The sequence below is a fragment of the Thunnus thynnus genome, chromosome 15, assembly GCF_963924715.1.
Source record: "Thunnus thynnus chromosome 15, fThuThy2.1, whole genome shotgun sequence".
Taxonomy (NCBI): domain Eukaryota; kingdom Metazoa; phylum Chordata; class Actinopteri; order Scombriformes; family Scombridae; genus Thunnus; species Thunnus thynnus.
The window spans coordinates 15,462,994-15,483,710 of record NC_089531.1 but is presented as its reverse complement, the minus strand read 5'-3'; the positions used below and the strand labels follow the sequence as shown (position 1 = coordinate 15,483,710).

At 37.9% G+C, this 20,717-nt stretch overlaps 1 protein-coding gene across 1 annotated transcript; it reads right to left on the bottom strand.

The window, feature by feature from the left end:
• Positions 1-12,101: 12,101 nt before the first annotated feature.
• LOC137198148 (kelch-like protein 10) lies at positions 12,102-17,767 on the bottom strand. The gene is made up of 5 exons (XM_067611808.1): positions 17,553-17,767; positions 15,742-16,225; positions 14,149-14,766; positions 13,413-13,562; positions 12,102-12,551 (listed from the first exon to the last, which is right to left on the bottom strand). Exons 1-5 carry the CDS (start codon positions 17,702-17,704, stop codon positions 12,189-12,191), a joined length of 1,767 nt encoding a protein of 588 aa, XP_067467909.1. The 5' UTR covers positions 17,705-17,767; the 3' UTR covers positions 12,102-12,188.
• Positions 17,768-20,717: the final 2,950 nt, after the last annotated feature.

The following is a 20,717-nucleotide window of genomic DNA, read 5'->3' as shown; positions in this document are numbered from 1 at the left end:
ATTTGCTTTGTTTGTTCAGACAAATTAAATCATTTGTAATTAGTTGGATCATGGAGTTAAGTGTTCCGAATAGTTAAAAAGGTACTGAAGTTATAATTGTGGACATGAGAAGCCACTTTGGATACAATCTAATAAAGATGTTGACAATAACCAAATGTAATAAACTTTAACGACATGCTGTTTCTACAGTGCAGTAAATGTCACTCGTAAGGTACAACCAGTTTATAAAAAATATGATTTCTGTAATATTTTAATCAGCAATAACAATAACATTAACACTCACAATGAAACTATGTTAGGTCATTACAAAAGCCCCTTTGCAATAATCACCATGTAACAGCTGGAACTAATATGACAATATTTTGTGCGGAAAAGACAAAACAAATGCTTGTATTAAATGGCATAGCATGTGATATGGCACAGTACATGTGTATGAGACACATGGCTTACAAAATGTCACAAGCTGCAGGATACAGCACATGTACACACAAACTGATTAAAGTGAACTTTCAATTTAATTAAGTGTGCATGTTTTCTTGAAGTGCAAGTGTGGTTTAATCAATTAGGCTATAGACAAGAGAAAAAACAGGGAAATACTGGAGACTTCAGCTGTAGTTTGTCTCGATTTATCATAATTTCTGTACACTAAACAGCTTGTTTTCCTAAAATAAAGTCTGGCTGAGAGTCAAAAGGTTTTAGTATGAAAATGCAGGAGATATTAGTTTAAAGCTGATTGTGGAAAACAATCTCGATATCACCTTTACCACCCAAGGAGAGGAACATCTTGTATGTGTGCATTTTATTGGTATGTGTGTGAAGAGATTTTTGTGATTTCAAGCATTTCAGACCCTGTATATTAGAATCATGTTGGGGTTTTGTTGGTACAAATTTTATTTATCATTTGTAACACTTAAATAAAACAACACACATACACAATCCAACCTTTTGGACACATGACACCAACAAAAACTCAAACAAAACCCAAAACAAGTATTGGCCATCCTCAGCATCAAGCAGAAGTGTCAAAGACTTTATGTGATCATGTGTAAAGGAAATTTTAGACAGCCGCTATAGAGTATCTAATTTTCTCAACCTTGATACAGTTCAGTGCTTCCTTGATCCAACCGTTAAATTAAGGGGTTGAAACTCACGTATTTCCAGAATAATACAGCACCTACTCAGTAATGTAGTGAAGACCTTTGGCAATGTGACAGAGAAGTTAACGTCAAAGGGAACAGCAAAAAGCACTGTAAATGGTTTGGGAATAACTGTTGTATCAAAACCATTTTGCAGTGTTTCAAATATTTTAGTCCAATAATCAGATAATTGAGAACATGTCCTGAGCATGTGTAAAAGATTGGCAAGTGAGCCCTTCCATCTGTTGAAAGTGTCTTCAATCATATTGGTTTTAAAGGTTTGTTAAACATTTGTTTTGTCTGTGTTGTTACTGTGTACACACGGTTTAATGTTGATGTCAGACTTGATATTCATTACACTGAGTTTACCAAGTTTAACCCAACCAGGCTTTATCAGGCAAGAATCCCATCACATTAGGTTTATTTTCACCCGTCACATGTTCTCAATGGATTCCAGTGATTCTCATTCAAAGGCTTCTCAATAACACCGTAACTTAGATTACTATCAGCCATACAGAAGACCCCATTGACTGTGATTGGCTACCATCTGCCAGTACTTTACTTCTAAAGATAAATGACCTTCTATTATAAGGTGATTGATTTTCTCCTATTGCTCCTAAAGATATTGATTTTCTTGTATTGCCTTTGGTCCACTAATGATACTAATTCTAATCCACTGGACCTTAAAAAGGCTTCCTCGCTGTAATAGCTACTGTCAATGTGTTTGTGTGTGCGTGTGTGTATGTGTGTGTGTGTGTGTGTTGTACAAACATCTATGAAGTCCATACTAGCATTATTTTACTTTGTGTTATACTCTACATCACATTAAATCAGTCTGAACCACTATGGATCCACAGCAACAGACGCAACATCACAGCCGGTTTAATCGAAGAGGAAATACAGTGAAGAAATAAAGGAAGAAACGAGTGAACACAGAGTTTTATCTACACAAATAGTAGGATACATGTTTACACCAACAGTTGCTTAAACTGTGAGGTCAAATCAGTGGTTGGTCGGATAAGTTGCAATAAATTTGCTTTAAATATCCTTGACAGAAATTGACGGAAGATTTTTTTTGGAACATGAAACTAATGCTTGATCACTTTATAGAGGATCTGCCAATCAGACAAGTTAAGGAGGGCAAGCTGTGAATCACTGGGGAGAGTAAACAATTATAGGTAAAACACAAAGATAAGATAAGAACTCAAATGGGAAATGGTTCAGTAGTTTAGTATTTGCACTTACATATAGTTGGAATTTAAAAAGGAATGGTCTTTTTTTATCTCAAGTATGTTTTGTAAGCTCCAAAAACACTGGATCCTACATTTTCCATAATGCAACTCAATAGCATCTCTTATTATGATGATCATTATGACTGATTAGATCATCAGGGTTAATTTTCCAGGCTTTAGAAGGCTCTAGAGATTATACTCTACAACTGTTTTTACGGGTCGAGCAGTTTGAGTAAACTGAACTTAATGTGTAAAATTGGTTGAATGCCCCTTTAAAAAAGTGACTCAAACTTTGGTGTTATCACTTCTCGTCTGTTTTCTGACAATATGGTCTGGTTCTTCTGTGGGAACAAACTGGTTCTACAAAACTGAGCAGCATGTTTTATATATTGGAGCTCTTTGTTGTGAATAATTAGGGTTAGAGTTCTCATTCTATTTATTACTTGGTTGAAATAGAAATATCATAATACAACCTCATATATTTGTATTAAATGGATCCTTGACACCTGACTATGTTATGAGAGACGTCACATTTTATACCATACTGCCAAGTCAGGAAAAAACTCATCCAACCCATAACTACAGTATTTACAGTGATCAGTATTAACCAACTAAATACTCATATATAAATACTCAATACCAAACAAAATGGACTTCATCAGTATGCAATAAGACAGAAGAAAGACAGAGAAAATAAGAAGAAACGTCACACATAGAGAATATTTTATTTATTGCCCAGAAGCATTTAAATATGCTAATTCTTGTTTCCCATGATGCTTGACCTTCTAGCCTTCAGCAGGTGATGGGTTTAAATAGTTCATACACTGTCCCTTTGTAGTTTTCACCTTAAATCATTCATAAAGCAAGAAGCCTGTGAAACTCAAACCTACACAGTGTGCACCATAACTTATCAGACAATCCTATATATTGGACCTGACCTAGCAAATAATTTGGAGTAAGAGAAGTTATACGTATAAAAATAAGATGAACGAGGCTATGAGGAGCCTGTTCAATATAAATCGCTTCTTCATTATATGTCTGGAAAATAATCTTTCCTTCACTTTTATGAGTAAGAACCATGTCCCCAAGCAATCTTTGATTTTACAATCACTGACTAAAAACTGCCTTTACACCTGTAAGATCTCTTGGGTGTAAGAACTGAAAGCTCACCCCACAGTGAAATGGCTTTCAGATGCTCCTCAGTGATTTGTCTCTTTTTAATTCATGTCCGATATCACATGCTGCGGTGTAAAGGAATGGGAAAAGGGCCATGTCCTGAATGATATACCCAGTCTGCCAGGATGTGAAGGGCAGATTTGAGTACACATTGTGGGAATACCTTGAATTTAAAAAATGTTATTTTATAGGCCTACTTTCTTTAATAAATAAAGATTTCACAGTGGATCATGAGGATTCAATTCTGGATCTTCTAAAACTCTTTCACAGCTTACTAGAGTCAAAAAGTAGTTGTGAATTTGCCTCAGCTATGCACTAAAGTAACATATGTATTATGTTTATTTAATGCTGAGTCAAAATGTTAGCATATACTGTATGTTCTTGTTCATTACACTTTCAGTCTTTTTGAAAACATCCTGACAAAAAATTGAGATACTGAGATGCTGTAAAAATCCCGAAGCAGCAGAAGTGAGTTTGAAAAAGCCTCCAGAAAGTACCAGTTGTTCCAGAAAATGCCCAAAAACTACATATGTTTACGTTCAAGTGACAAGCCCTCTAGCAGCTGTACAACTTACAATATGACTCTTGTCCTTCAAGAGCAAGGAAGAAAGTAATGAAATGTTGTTATAGAGCTTCAGAGTCTGCAGGAAGCTGGGCTGGTTGGACTTAGAAACGAAAGATTGCTATTTTCTGCCTGTTTTCGACTGAAAGTCAGGTTCAGGCGTTCTGTAAACAGGTGGTTGTTTTGACAAAAACAACAATCTTTCCCTTACCCTAACTATATGCTCTTTTTGTGTAGACTTAACCAAACCTTAACCATCAATCAGAAAACAATTAAATTTTCGTAACAGTGATTTGTAACAGTTATGGAAGGCACTGACAAATGATGTCCCACCAACATACAGTACCAGTCAAGGTTTGGACACACTTTCTCATTCAAGGGAAAGTGTGTCCAAACTTTTGACTGGTACTGTATGTTTGCGACTGTTGTTCTGGAGAACAATTACACACAATGTATTCTGTCATTACATTTGGAGGACTTTACCTCGGGTTATTTTTACGTTGGGAATAAACAGAGAAAAAAGTTCTATCTGCTATAATTTTACTGATTTAAAATAGAATGACAGTTCACTGTGTCCACCATGTGGCTTTGCCCTTTTCAATCCAATGTTCATGCTTATCCCGACCTGCATGAGCTTCATTAAATAGACTCTGGCTCCAGTGTCACATTGACATATTGTAAAAAATAATGATTTAGAATTGAAGAATAAAGAATGCAGAAGATATACCTGCAGGTCTGTGTGTGCATAGTTTAAGATTTTAGCATAAAATCTTGGAGTATTATTTAATTTTAAGTGCAGAGGTGAAAATATGAGAGAGATAAAAAAAAATGTATGTTGTGTCTTTTAGCTGAGCTGGTTGTAATTTGTGCTGGCAGGACTTCAGTAACACCTTCCTGCCGTGGGTTATGTTTACCACTGAAAAAACAATCTGTATGTACATTTTTAAAAGAAATATGGATATTTATGCCTGATGATATCACGGTGTCATTTTAATAGGTCCTTCGAGGGCAAGTGACTTCCACTGTCTGTGTGTATATGTGTGTGTGCGCAAATGGATGAATATGTATATAAGCTTAGAGTGTAATATCACGGATCACCAATCTGATACATGTAGACATATAGAGGGCTTCTTATACACACACATATGCACATAAGCATCTGTATGCAAACACATGCAGCACAAAGGCTGTATGTACTGTATGATGGACACACTCACACATACACAAACATATATTTAGTTGTGTTAGTGCTGTTAAATAGCACACACACACACACACATGAACACACACATATACAATTCGCCCTCTCAGAGAACTGAACTGAATATCATCAATTACCAAAGCAAAACTGTTTTAGTTATTAACCAAAGTATTCCTTGTGTTGAATGAAAAACTCATACAGCTAATGAAAATCTGCACTAGCTGGTGTAATTTCTGCCAATATTCATTTAATATTTATTTATATATACATTTAGCCAGTAACTTCTCCCATGATAGCTGTGTCTTTAAAGAGAGATTTCGTGTCTATTTCCAACTTTACTTCATGAAAACATTTTACTCATTTTATGAAGCATTCATTAACAGGTTAAAGACAGCGGTGCAGCGGAGTAAGCTAACACGCACAGGAAGAGAGGAGAGAGCAAGAATAGAAGATGAGAGGAGAGAAGACAGACAGAGATAATGAGACAACGATGGAGAAAAGACGGTGCAAGTCAGAGAGGCAGTGAGGAGGAAAGAAGTGTCAGGAGGCGCTGAAGAAACTCAACCTGAGCTCTAAATGGCTCCTTAACAAGAGGCTGAGACAGCAAAATGAAATTATACACACATATACACGGTCACATTCCCACACACACACACATACACAGACATCCATAGGAGATAATCAAGAGTTCATACTTTATTGTTTTGTGCATGTGGACAAACATGCATGTTCACTTGTATGATATATATTGTACTGCGCACGCACACACACTTGTTTATGTGGCATTTGTGTGCTCACATTGCCAGCATGCATGTATTTAATTGCTACAAACGTGTTGTATGCAAACAGGTACATCCCTACTCACACATCTGCATTTAACACGCTCACAAACACACACACACACACTTTATTGTATCTATGGTCAAAGGATGTTGATATGCATAGCACACACACACACACACGCACGCACGTACACTACCCCCCCAACACACATTTAGCTTCACACATGGTGATAGGTCTTTTAAAGGGGTGTTTCACACCTCATCGCATTTCAATTAGTAGGTAAGGCAGACACACACACTCTCACACACACACACACACACACACATACACACACACACTCTCTCTCTTTCTCTCACGCACACACTGAGCTTGACAGTCTGTCCGTTGGGTGAAGAAGATTCATTTGGATTCTCATCTCTTCTCCTACCGCTTCCCGTCTGTATGTGCCCTTTCTTTTCACTCTCCCTCCTTCTCTACTGATCTCCTCCCTCTCTCTCTCTCTCACTCTGTCTCTCTCTCTCTCCCTCTCTCTGTGTCTGTCTGTCTGTCTTTCTCTCCATATCAATGTGAGTGACAGTGGTTTGACCTCCTGGGTTGTCAGGGGAGGCTTGAATAGAGGCCTGAATAGAGGAGTCTTTCGCTGGTTACAAGTCTGCTGAGAGAGAGCTGGTGGAAGGGTAAAACCTGCAGGCACCTTTCCTGCAGGCACACAGTGTACATACAACAATAACACTACGGTGCAGTTTGGTCAGGAAGTCATTTGTCTCCAACATTGCATAATATCAAAGTATTATTAAAGGAAAATTCCCCTGCTTTTGTAAAACAAGACAGCAAGATTCTCTAAATAACTTTATTTGGAGGTAAAACTGAAAGTGAGTCCATCTGAAATGTTATTCTGAGCACAAATATGGCAAGTGTGGTTGGTTCAGTGACCAGGGTGTCAGTCTGTAAACTGTGACGGATGCTTGCAACACTTTTAGACTGTCCGCCCAACAAAAAAGACAGCATCAGTCATTCCTTCAAATGTCCGAATACGACCTTTGTTTATGTTTATCTGACAAGTGATTGTCAGGAGCAAAGGTGGAAGTGGCACAACGCTATTATGGAGTGACAAAACCTCACAGGGAGAAGTTTGGGGTGGATGAATGGATCAACAGAGTGGGACTTTAAAGCAGCTACACTCAAGATTTTTATTTTTACAATGTATCAAATGAAAATGTGCAATATGAGAGGCATCGCTTTCAGATATTAACCAACAGAAAATTCTCACCCGACTCTTCATAGTGAGTTTCAGCTTATTGTTTAGCTGTTTTGGTTCACTTTCATCATTCTCATAGTGTCATTTTTGTGTTCAGCAAGCAGCTGCTCTCAGCACTAAAGCTCTGAAAACCCACTGTACATTACCTGCTGAGCTCCAATTGGCATATAGACACAGTTATCAATGAACATAGTGGAGCATTTAGCAGAGAGCGTCGGGAGTTGATAGAGACCAAAAACAGAGCCAAAAGAGAGTTAATACTGGACTTTTGCCAGTTGGCAAGGAACACAATGCCAATTGAATGATTATGTTGTTCCCTAATTGGTGTGTATATAAGCAACTGTTTGCTGACTAGTTTGCCATACCAACTTAAAAGGTGATGATATGTCAATGTTGTGTCCAAAACTTGTTCCTGCTGCTCCCAAGTGGCCAAAAAGTAAAGTAGTTATCATTTATTTGATAGTATATAGTTGAGAGGCAGAAAATGTGGGGAGAGAGAGATGCAACAAAAGTCCAGATTTGAACCAGTTACAAAGAGGTTACATGTTGTACATCTTAGACCACTAGTTTACCATGACAAGCTCTTAAGAAGTTATTCTTTTAACCATGATGACAACCATGAAGCTTCCTTCTCCTTAGGGAATGTTTTAACCCTAACCATATTGTTAATTAGCTTAATCTACAAGTCTTACCATAGTGGTGGTAGATCAAGAGACAGTTATATGAATCCTATTTGTGATGGTGACTTTTTTTTTTTAAGGCACTGACAAACAATTAAGGCATCAAATCAGAAAGTGTCAATATGGGTCGTTTTCAAAAGCATTAAGAAATAATATATTTTGTTGCTTAGTTTGGATACTTATTATTATCATTTTACCATTTGTCTTTTTTTTTCTGTCTGCTTGTTTGTTAATGATGTTGCTGCTTGCCCAGATCTCAACAAATGATAGCCACAACAACCAAAACAATATCCAAGTTGTCTCCGCTTTCTCATCTCTCTGTGATGATCCTCATCCTCAAACTGAAGTCTGCCTTTATTGAGAAACTCCTCAGTTATCAGCTCGGTCTGTAATATTTCACAACACTCTTGGGAGAAAAACTCATCCTCCAAGGTAGCTGCGGGATGGTGAACTAGACAGTTGCCGTCTGTGCTAAAGCAGAGCAGCATTGTAAGTCTGATCTCATATGACTGACAGAACAGGTAAGAGGGAACAAACAGAGGTCATCCAGAGGTCAAGAAGGAGTATAGGAGCTGTCTCTTATGGAGTGTGTGTATGTGTGAAAGAGAGACAGAGGATAGATTGGGTATAAATTGAATCCTTTCCAATTGGGGAGGTATTGTGTGTTCATCACCTCTAAAACACACTTGCACCTGCCCCACACACACTGTGAGGGTAAGACGGGTGTTAAGCATGACAGGAGAAATTGATTCAACCCCTTACTCAATACACACACACACACACACACACACACACACACACACACACACACACACACACACACACATACACACACATACACACACACACACACACACACACACACACACTTCACCCTTTCCCTTATCTTTAAGCCACCATCCTCCTCTCATCCCTGTCTTCTATCTTTCTTCATCCCTCAGACTCTTCTTTATAGACATCCTCTGATATTTATTTTCACTTCTGATGCGACCGACAGTGTCACAGCTCTGACAGGACACTTGAGGCTGTAAAATGTTCGCTTCCCTCCTCTCAGCACGTTACAACAAGCAGTGTAAGATGTTCCTCAAAAATGTATGTTGTGTGTACATCATTGAATTTTCAGGATTTCCAGGAGGGTGCATCATGTGAAACCCTGTTCTGTTGCTTCTCGCACCCACACAGATTTATTGTTTCTTTTTTTTTTCTGTGAGAGAAAAAAAACACCATTTATGGCTGATAATGTTTTTTTTTTCCTGTAATCTCTCTCTTTCTCTAATGTGTCTTTTATTGCACCACTACAGAACAAAGCCCTCAGGCGCTGCACACACACACACACACACACAAACATACATATACGCCCTCTTTCTGTCTCACACACACACATGTACAGGGCACATACTGAAACATAAAGTATCTGTTTGGCTTGATATAACAGATCACACAATATGTAGGACACACACACACACACACACACACACACACACATACACCTACTCATGTGCACTTGCATACTGTATATACACACACGGGCTTTGATGTCATTGACTAACTGTGCCGGTGAAGCACTAATTATGTGTCGTTTGTCAGTTTGCTGACAGTCGCTCACGCAGAACAATAACTGGTTGTGTGTTTTTCTCTGGTTTTATGAGCGAGAGGCTGTATTTTACAGTTAGCCTTCGGCTACCAAGCAGGCAGACAGACGAAGGAGAAATGGAGACAGAAAGTGGAGAAGACAGAGAAACCAGACATTGCAAATAAGGGAAGACAAAATGGCTCTCTGTATGTGTGTGTGTGTGTGTGTGTGTGTGTGTGTGTGTGTACCCTGTTGCCAGTGCTATTAAAGTTGTATTGCACAGTGCTTTTAGAACATCGACCATCAGCCAAGCAACTTCAGCTAATAATTTTTTAAAAACCTCTGTGCTTTGTGCATGTCAGGGCTCCTCCCTAATGTGTGTGTGAGTGTGTGTGGGCGGTGTAACAGTTGGGATTGTCGGCCTGTATTTGTGTAAGATCCCCCAACCCTTCTTCATACTTCTAGGGACACACACATGCACAGAAACACATGCACAAGCCCCTTTCAGACATATATTGCAGTCTGTGAATGCTCTGCTGATTTTACATGTTCGCATCATGTCTAAAAAGGATGTGAAAAGGAAATTTTTCTATAAAAGTTGCTCTGCCTACTAAGAACCAAATAACATTTTGTAACATCCTCCACACAATGCTGAATGAAAGCATGCAGTCATATTGGCAGTAAAGGCATTCACAAGATCACAGCACAGTAGCGCTAGTGACAGTCATGATGATTTACATGCAGGAGACCGGAGCTTGCGTCTCGTCACAGACTTGCAATTAAATTTTGCCTTTTTCTCAGCTGTAGACACAATCTTTCCCTAGCCATAACCAAGTGTTTTAGTTGCCTAACCTTAATATACCTTAACTGCAGTCTTTCCCTAACCTTAACCATGCTGTAGTTGTCATGCGGAGATACTGTAGAAAGCCAGAATTTTTAAAACGTTGGCATCAGATGTTAAAAAGAAAGAAAGAAACATGATTGAAAGTAATATGGGATTTTACAGAATCGTCTAATATAGACACAGACAGTAGTACAGAGACCATCATTTTCAAGTGATGCCAAAATTAGAGAACTGCACTTCTTCTGGCCAAGGACAATAAAAACTGGACCATCTCTTGCTTCATGTATCACACCTTGGTATTTCCTTTTTATGTATGCATTTGCTGTGTCATAATTTAATGGAAAATGTAAATTAAATGGACACTAAGTGGTCTAAAATCTGCTAAAATACAAAAAAAGAAGTATGCTTGGTTCAAGACTAAATTTTTCATTGTGAATTTAAATGTCTTATTTGTTTTTTGAATTTTTTGAATTTTCAATCAAAATTTTTGAAACCTCAACTTCCTGCTTTGCCTCGTCTTCCTTGCCAGATGCCAAGTCACTAACAGTCCACGTTTGTGACAACAATAAGCTTTTCCATAACAGTGTGAAAAACAAAAGAAAATACACAAAACACAAAGAAGAAGAAATTAAGAAAATTTAGTTTGGGAAAGAAGGAGAGGGTCGAGTCAGATGAGTAGAAAAAGAGGAAAAGATGATCTGTTGATACTGTATGTGTGTACTTGCACATTTCATATTTTTTGCTCTATTCTTTAAAAAACACATCAGAGCATGAACCCTGATAAACATTTAACATTTCTGGAAATGTTAAACTTGTGAATAAACTCACCAAGCTTAAAAGTCAGTCATCAATAAAGCTGCATTTTACTTCAGATGAGACTTTTTGACACAGAAAAAGCATTTACAATATTGTCAGAAGCCACCACTGAAACCAACGAGTGCTGAATAAGTGAATCGTTTCTTTTACTTGCTCTTTTTTCATTTTAAAATGTGATACAGAAGCCAGAAATCTGAGTCCACTCATGCTTTGAGGGAGGAAAATTGTTTTCCCCTCCCCTGATATAAAAAACAATTATAAACACATGTACTATATGTACACACTCATACTATAAATTCTGTGCAGATGTACCCAAATACACAGACAACTAACTGCACTCTCTGTCTCAAGGTGACTCTACCCAAAAGCGAGCAACCAATGCTTTGTCTGTGAGATAAAGAGGAAGACAAAAAGAGACAGTAGAGAGTAGGGAAAGAGAGGAAGAGAGAGATTAAGAGAGAGAGGGAGAGAGACAGATAGAGAGGGGGGGGTGCATGCGGCAAAACAGAGAAGGACAGACTGAAGTCATTCAAGCTTTTCTTCCCCCTGAATAATCCCAGTTTTGTCCAAATTTAGTTGAAGGAGATTGTGGAACATCCAGTCCTTGACTTCAGCACGAAAGTCATGTAACAGCACCGACTCACAGTATACTCCGACTGAACCTTTCTGCCATTTTTCTGTTCATGTCTCTCTCTGCAGGGCTTCCCTTTCCCTTCTTTAATTCCTCAACACTGATTTTTGTCTCTCTGTCAGTCAGTGATACAGAATTATGCATTTATAGTCTATATAAAGCTTACAATAGCCCACACAAACTGAAATTTATCATGGGAGTAACAGCAGTTTGATGCACAAAGAAATTTATTTCAATAGTGTATGTTACAGTCTTGCCAGGGTGGATAGTAGCACAGGGCAGGACCTGTCTACGTGTTAGATTGAGTCTCCTGAATCCACTGCGTCGTCCTCCAAATTGAGAAATGGCAATTCATCACGATTGATAATGTACTCGGCCATGTTGGGGAGTCCGGACACCACACAGCAGCTCAGAGCGCTGCGGAAGATCTCCATGTCACAGGCCTCAGACCATTCATCGGTTGTAGCGTCGTAGTACTCAACGTTATAGGTGGTGGTGAAGCCGTTGAATCCCCCGACAGCAAGGATTCGGTCATCAACTACTTCAATGCCAAAGTTGCTGCGTGGGGTCAACATGGAGGCCACTGCATGCCAGGTGTTGGTTCGGGGGTTGTAGGCCTCTGCGCTGCGCAGACGGCTGTTTCCATCAAAGCCACCAACCTATGGGAGGAAAAGTGGAATAATGAGTCAAATGTTTAAATGGAGGTGAAACCAATCTGTCAACACTGCCCTCAATGTGTTTGTGAGTTAAAAGAAAAGTTACACAGTATATATAAAGTAGAAGGTAGTCGGCTTAAATAATGAATAGTGGATTAGAAGATCCAAATTTACAGAGTTTTGTTTGAAATGTCACAACAATTATCCGATGGATTGCCATGAAATTCAGTACAGACATTCATGGTGCTCAGAGGATGAATCTTGGTGACCACCACTTTTCACTCATCCTGTGAAATATCTCAACATCTACCGGATCGATTAGTACAATTTTACACAGACATTCATGGTGCATAGATGATGAATCCCAACAACTTTGGTGGCTTTTCTTCTAGTGCCATCATGAGGTTCACATATGTGGTTTTGAATGCAATGTCTCGTAAGTTAGGTGTTGCTCTGACTTTTTGTCAGAGCAACACCTGACAAAACACCTTTCAATTTGTCCAGTGGTTTTTAATGACCAGATTCTTGCAAATTACATTTCCAACAGCCACAGTTGCTTTGTGTTTACTGCTAATAAGAAAATACTGTATTTTTTCCCCATACATTTGTTTTCTTGTGCATTTTTTTGAGGTACATTCCCATTTGTACCATTAAATGACAAATACTGTCATCAGAAACATCACAAATCAATTAAATTAACAGATAAAAGTGTAAGAAAACATTTTTGGTCAGGATATATAGTATATATCAATATAATGAGGTCAAAATTGGCAAACCAAATTAAAACCTCTGCTGATCAAATCTCTTAACACGTTATAGAGTTTATGTGCTATGTGAGTGTCAGCAGTGTTTCTTCAGACTTACTGCATAGACATGGTCTGCATACGCAATGACTGCAATTCCACTGCGCCGGATGTTCATGGGGGTGATCATTGTCCACTGATTGGTCTCTGGGCTGTAACATTCAGCTGTTTGCAGACACTCAGTCCCGTTGAAACCACCACAAATGTAAACCTGGAGAGAAAAGAAGACACATTAGGAAAAGTTGCACTTTTAATGGCATCAACTGACAACAGTGTTTTCTGTGTAAAAATAAATAATACAGAAATATTCCACATCTTTATAAGATAATTGGTTAATTACAGCTGAGATCCAACAGAAACATTTAGTAAAGAATATTATCAATTAGCTTTTTGTAAATATATCTATATCACATGTATGTCAGTACATCCTGTATCTTGGTCACAATTATTTAATGACCAAATCTAATTGACCCTTAAATTAAATTTTTGTTTGTTTGTTATGCATTCATGTTAAAAGTGATTATCTGTCGATATACTGTACAGCTGTTTTTAACTCTCAAATATTGTATCGGCCTAAAAAATCCAATATCGATTAGGTTGTAGAATCTAATACTGTATAGCATCATATAAATATTTAGATTTTTTGTCACTACAACTTCTTTTTAGTCTCGAGCCATAATTAGGCTGCTTGACTTGAGATTGTATTAGATGATCTAGTTAGTTTTGTGGTTTTTGTAGTCGTTGAGATTTTTTTTCAGACAGGTAGGGATCCCTAGCTGTTCTTTTGCTCCACCCACCTTGTCATGGAGTGCTGTGCAGCTTGCGTCGCTCCTATGCTCATGCATGGGTGCAATAAGACTCCACTGGTTGGTCTCAGGTGTGTAGCGCTCTGCAGTGCTGAGTCGTACATGTCCATCATAGCCTCCCATGGCATAGATGCAACCATGCAGCACAGTTACACTCACATAGCAGCGGCGGAAGTACATGGGTGCCATTTCATGCCAGGTGTGTGTAGTCAGGTCAAACCTGCGCACACTGTTGAAATGCTCCACCCTGTCGAAGCCGCCCACACAGTAGACAGATCCATTGAGGAAGACAGCGCCGTGATAAGCACGAGGACGCTCTACATTGTTTGTCACGTTGATCCAACGGTCGGCGCGGATATCGTATGCCTCAATGCCGTTGGTTGGATCACCACCACTCCAGCCTCCAATGGCCAACAGGATGGCACTAGGTAGGCGAGGACGGGCAGGTGGGTTGCAGAAACCAGACACAGAGGCTCTGTTTGTCATGATGTGACACATGATTTGGGTGGCATCTACGACCATAGGCAGGCAATCACTGATGTTCCTCACAAGTTCATTGGACATCACATTCATCCTGATGTAATCCATACTCATCAGGGCCAGCCGGACCTTCGCAGGGACAAGAATAAAAAATCTATGAATTTCACCCATTGGGCTGGAGTACTTGACTTAACTGATGTTTAGCATTTGTCACCATTTTATGAACATTTTAAGTCACTCATATCTTGACCAAAATCTTCCAAAAATATTGAAAACTCAAATTTCATCTTTAAAGGACAAGGCTATTGATATGCTGTGATCTTTTTAATCGTAAACAACACTGCTTTAGGTCATCTCTCAGTTCTTTTTGTCTCCCTCAGCCCACCGTACCTGTTGCAGCCCCAAGCCCACATGTTCCTACTGAAGGTGTAAATCTTAAAGTCATAAATCATAAATACAGCAAATACTTTCATTAAAAACAAACTAAATAACACTGTAGTTTTAAGCAAATAATTGTCAAACAGTAGTAAATAGCTCATTTGTTGGGGACTACTTTCACCGGTGGATAAATACAAATTTGATGCTCTAGTGAGTATTTCCAACAGCGAGACTGTGTTTGTGGGATTCATTTAAAATAAACTACAATGCCCATGTTCATGGCAATAAAGGAACATATCATCCAGTGCAAAGGTGTGGTTCATTGATGTGCTTTTAATAGATTTTGGATAACAGTGAAGAGAAATAAGCTATATCAGGCTTTAGTCACACAGGTAATGCTTGTTAGGGATACATTGATCACAGGATCAATTTATTGTTGCTTGTGTTTTTTTCATTGGATAATAAGAACAGAATGGACATGAGCATGCTTGTCTTTAAGGAATATACTTATACTTTACTTTACAGTAGCATTTGAAGAGGAAAGAACAGTGTTTACTGCCTGGATTCAGTGCATTTTAGTCTCAGTCTTGAGTTTGACCCCATTTTCAATCTTATTAAACTCAACTGGAACTAGAATCAACTTAAACTTGACAAAAGCTGTTCTACAACATTGTATATCTAACTTGAATATAGTGACAGGACAGTGGTTGTCCATCTTTCACTTACCTTAGGCAAGAGCACAGCGATGTGTCCTCTTCGTTCTTCAGGTGCGTGGGCGATCCAGTAAAGGATGGCCTCATACACAGCGGTCTCATTTTTCACATTGAGGTCGTCTCTCTCAATTATGACAGTGAGCTCCTGCACAGAGAGCTGCAGGAACTCATCAGAGGAAACAACATCCTCAAAGTGATCAATGATGTAGCGGTACGCTTTGCACTGTAGTTCAAAGGAGTAGAAGATTTTTGTGAACTGCCAGATGCCGATACAGTTCTTCGGGCAGAGCAGCTCCCCCAGGAAGCTGCAGCAGGTTTGTACGATCTCCGTTATGTTGAGCTGATCAGCTGCTAGCAGCAGTTCCTGTGCGTTCTCCTCTGTCACAGAAACAACGCCTGTGTATGCAAACTCAATGATGAGCTGCATGATGTAAGGAGACAGACCGGGTATGTCAAAGACCTTTTTCTCTGGGGTCGACCAGCGTCTGAAGAGGGCTCTGAGGGTCAGGAGACACAGACACAGGATCATAAATAAACCTTATTCAGCATTTCTTTTCATCTTCACATTGAACAATAACATAAACTTCAAGATGCATTTTTTAAAACAGATGTCACAAAGTGAAAGGGAAGATTCTGACAGAAAACATTTGCAGTGAAAAATGAGATACAAGTGTCCAAGTGTACATGAAGCTCATGTGAACTAGTGAACTCGTCCTGTGTTCCTTTGGCACAAATTACTGTCTGCTGGATATATTTTGGGTCTTGATGAGCCTTCACATTTGTAACCAAAGTCATAATATCAATTTAATGAATTGAACTGACATCTGGAATGAAATTTTTTTTTTTCTTTTTTCAGTATTCATCTTTGGAAGATAAATGGCTATATATTATCTTTACTACCATTAAATCCAGGATTAGGCCTATTATCAGACTATGATCATCGTCTAATAACTTAGGTTATGTATTTGTTTATTTTGATTCCTATGTATATTGACCGTTACTAAAGCCCATGTCCATACTACATACTGATTGTATACAGTATATACTACTAATCTTTTTAGTTAACTTTTCATGCAATTAGTATATAAGACATCAACATACTTAACAGTTGCATAGTAACAGAAAATGATACAATACATGTGGTAATATGTGAAGTCAAAATGCAACTTGTCAAATAAACTTCAAACATACATATTTTTAGTTTTCTGCGATTGTTCTGGAGCTCTCTCACTACCATCCACAAGTAGTTTAAATTTTTGCTCCATTTCCTTTGTGTCATTTGTGAGACAACAGTGTTCATTAACACAATGCATACTCTGCTAAAAATGCTCGAGTATGTAATCTGGGATTTGAAACACAGCTATAAAGTTAAAGTTGAGTTTCTCATGATATTTGAAAAAAAAATCAACACCCTTAATGTAACTTAATCAAGTCTTCAGTCAGTGTAAAACACCCACAAATGATGATCATGGAAATTGTTTTTCAACCAAATGGCAGCAAAAACCTTCATCTTGCTGACTGTGTGCACACTGACAGGAAATCTACACCTTTGGTAAATGTTTGAAATAGCTCTAATTATCCTTTAAATATTTTTTTGCATATCCATCAGATTTTTTATACTCTCTCTTGCTTCATAAAACTCTATGTGACAAACCTGTTTCATCGCAAAGTCTCTGCAAATCAATGTAAGTCATTACTTGTTGTCATCATGTTGTTTCCCGCGTTATTGTCAGTAATTGTTCTAAATTTGCTGTTGTTGTTTATTCTATCTTTTAAAGGATATAAATTCATAAACTGCTCCTTGATATCAGCTAACCAACTCACCCAAAATAGGGGCTGCAGTTACAGAGGATGACCCTGTGGATTTGAAATTCAACATCCTCAACTTTGACAACCGCGTCACAAAACTCTCCCGCCAGACGGAGTTCATTATACATTGAGCTTGAGATGTGTGAAGAGCTGCCTTCGTCACTCATCTTGAATTTTTGATATGAGAAAATTTTTCCCTGACTTTTTTCAGCTGCTGGTTTCCCTCAACAGGTTTGTTCAGTGAAGTGAGAATTGTGAACAGATTCACACATAATGATGGGATTCTGGAACGGATCCCTATTACATCATAAAGTCTGATAAACTGACAGTAAGAAACAGTTTAACTAGTTATTTAACCAGTTTAACCAGTTTAATTTCATAAGATTTCATACATTTTCTTTTTATCATTTTGTTTTCATGTAATGTATATAAATCTGCCAGTGGATATATGATGTTTCTTATCTTCTTCCTTACACACATACAAAAAAGTTAAAGGGCCCTTTCTACAATGAATATGATTAATTCATATTCTGTTGTTTCCTCTCATCTTAAAGGACAGGTTTACAATTTTTCAAGTCCGTCTTAAAACAACAGTCAGGTGTCCATATGAACACTGAAGGAGGTTTTCCTTGCTGTAGTCACTCCTGCTGTTCATACTGGCCATTAAAAGATCCCTTTCAAATGTGTTTTCAATGTAAGTGACGAGGGCCAAAATGTACAGTGTGTCCACACTCATTTTGTGCAAAAATGCAGTTAAAAGTTTAACTGAAGCTTATATGAGGCTTCAGCAGTCTGAGTTAGTCATATCAAGAGGATATTTACAGTCACATTTACAGTCTTTTTAGCATCAAATTCCCTTTTTGTGTTTCCTCGAACAGTGTTTCCCTGTTGAGCTGCAGTGGAAGTATAATAACAAAAAGAGGGACTTTGGCACTAAAAAGACTGTAACGTTGAAAGATATCTACTTTATTTGACTCATTTGGATGACTAAAGCTTCATATTAACTTCAAGTAACCTTTAAAATACATTTTTGCACATTTGTGTGGATTTTGGACCCCATCTCTTACATTATAAGTGCATTGTGAATGGATCTTCTAATAGTCAGTATGAACAGGAGGAATGATTATGGCAAGAAAAACCTATTGCAATTATTTGGGCACCTGACTGTTGTTTTAAGACAGACTTGAAATATTGTTCCTCTCCCAGTGAGAGGATGTGACATAATGCCACTGTATATAAATGATTTCACACTCTTTCCACCTGTAGCTCCCTGCACATACAGACAAGCTACAATTATATGGATCCAGTTTTAAGTGTTGTTACCTTATATTTTACATAAGTGGAATTAACAGTTTAACCATGTACAACTCAAAATTTACTCATTTAAATTGTTATCATAGTTTGATTCTTTAAACCAAAGAAAACATTGTTGGGTTCAGTCTTCTCCCCCCAAAAAATCCAAGACAGGTCAGAATTCAAACTACATATTCTTAATGAAATAAAGGTAAAGATAAAGACTGTGTTCCTAAAAAATGCAAAGCCTTTATGTCATTAGTTATAAAAACACAGTACATCACTTTAAACATTGAACCATTTACCAGGGAGTTTCAGACAACTTGCAGCCTTTTGATCAAATGTAATAATTCTTGTCACATAGAAGTCACTGAAATATAATATATATTAAATCATGAACAGAATCAAAAGTCTATAATAGCCTTAGGAACAATACATCAGTCACGATAAAGGAAATTAACACAATCTGAATCAGAGAGGAAAACCAAAACACTCACAAATAATCTAACTGTAACACTAACAAAATGTGCACATTTGTGTTGTAGTTGTTTCAGTGAAGAGTGGGACCATTATTGAGAAAGAGAGAGAAACTTAAAGTTACAGAAGGGCTTTAGTGTGTGATTATAGGTGTCTTTGCTGATTCTTCTACAAGTCCAGTAAACCAACAGTAAAAACATTCTTTGCAAGATGAGTTCTTGTGCATGCTGGGTCTGCTCCACGTCATTGGAGTGAGTTAAATATGGACCAGAGCTGTCGAGCAGCAAAGATGAGATACAAGCTTCCTCTCTGGTTCAGCTCCTAATGGAAGCAGGAACATGATCTTAAGTCATGACTTGGAGGGGGGTTGAGTGCTTTGATGTAGTGACTTCTAGTATTTCACCATCAGAAAGAAAATCCAAACTAGTGGCACACAGGGGATTTACTAAATAACATAAACACCTTATTATGCAACATTAAATTTGGAAAAAAAATATATATGCAGGCTGTATTTTATAATGTCACTGTCAAGAAGTGGAATCAATTTATTCCATTTCCTTTGATGTCCAGTAAAGGTTATTCAAGGTAACTTACTTGTACTATACCTTGATTAATTTCTTTATCATGAATTTTGTTTGTTTGTTTTTCCTAATTTTTGAGGCATGTAAAGAATACATGTACACAGAAAGATGTAGTTCTTCAAACTTCCAATAAAGAGCATTAATATGTAAAATAAAAAAGACAATAAATTGCTGTCATGCAAAGTAATAAAATGATAAATTCAGACAGTGTAGCTCTCCTCAATTCCAAGGTAGAAATAAAGGAAAGTGGAACAATAAGGATGCAGTAAGTGAATCTGATACACAGATCACTCGTCAGGTTGTTTACTTAATTCAGTGTTCACTAAAATACAAATTTGTTTTTCAGCTAGAAGAGAACCTTAGATAAATTAATATCCATCTGAAATGTTAATAAAACTCAAGTAGTGTATTCCATCATTATTAAACACAAACTAACGTTCATAAATTTCTCAAGCACAAACACATGAAAAACCATCCTTTAAAAAAACACCTTATTTAACCTCTGTGGGTCGTTATCAAGGTCATTAATACCACTGGGTTCGTTAGTGCTCCTGGCTGTTGTAACGACTGTCATTGGAGTTCTCACATGAAGCCAGATGTGAATGGTTGTTAAATCTCCTGGGAAGGGATGAAAGGACAGTATTGTTATTGGGCGATAAGTGGTGTCGTAGACGTCCTCACCTGTTGAGAGGTGGTTTCTCTACTGTGACGTAGATGGCCTCCTTCACTCCTCTTTCAAACTATCTGTCCTCCCTATCCAAAATGTGCACATTGTTGCCCTCAAAAGACTGTCCCTTATCTTTCAGGTGTTGGTAAACTGCTGAGTGTT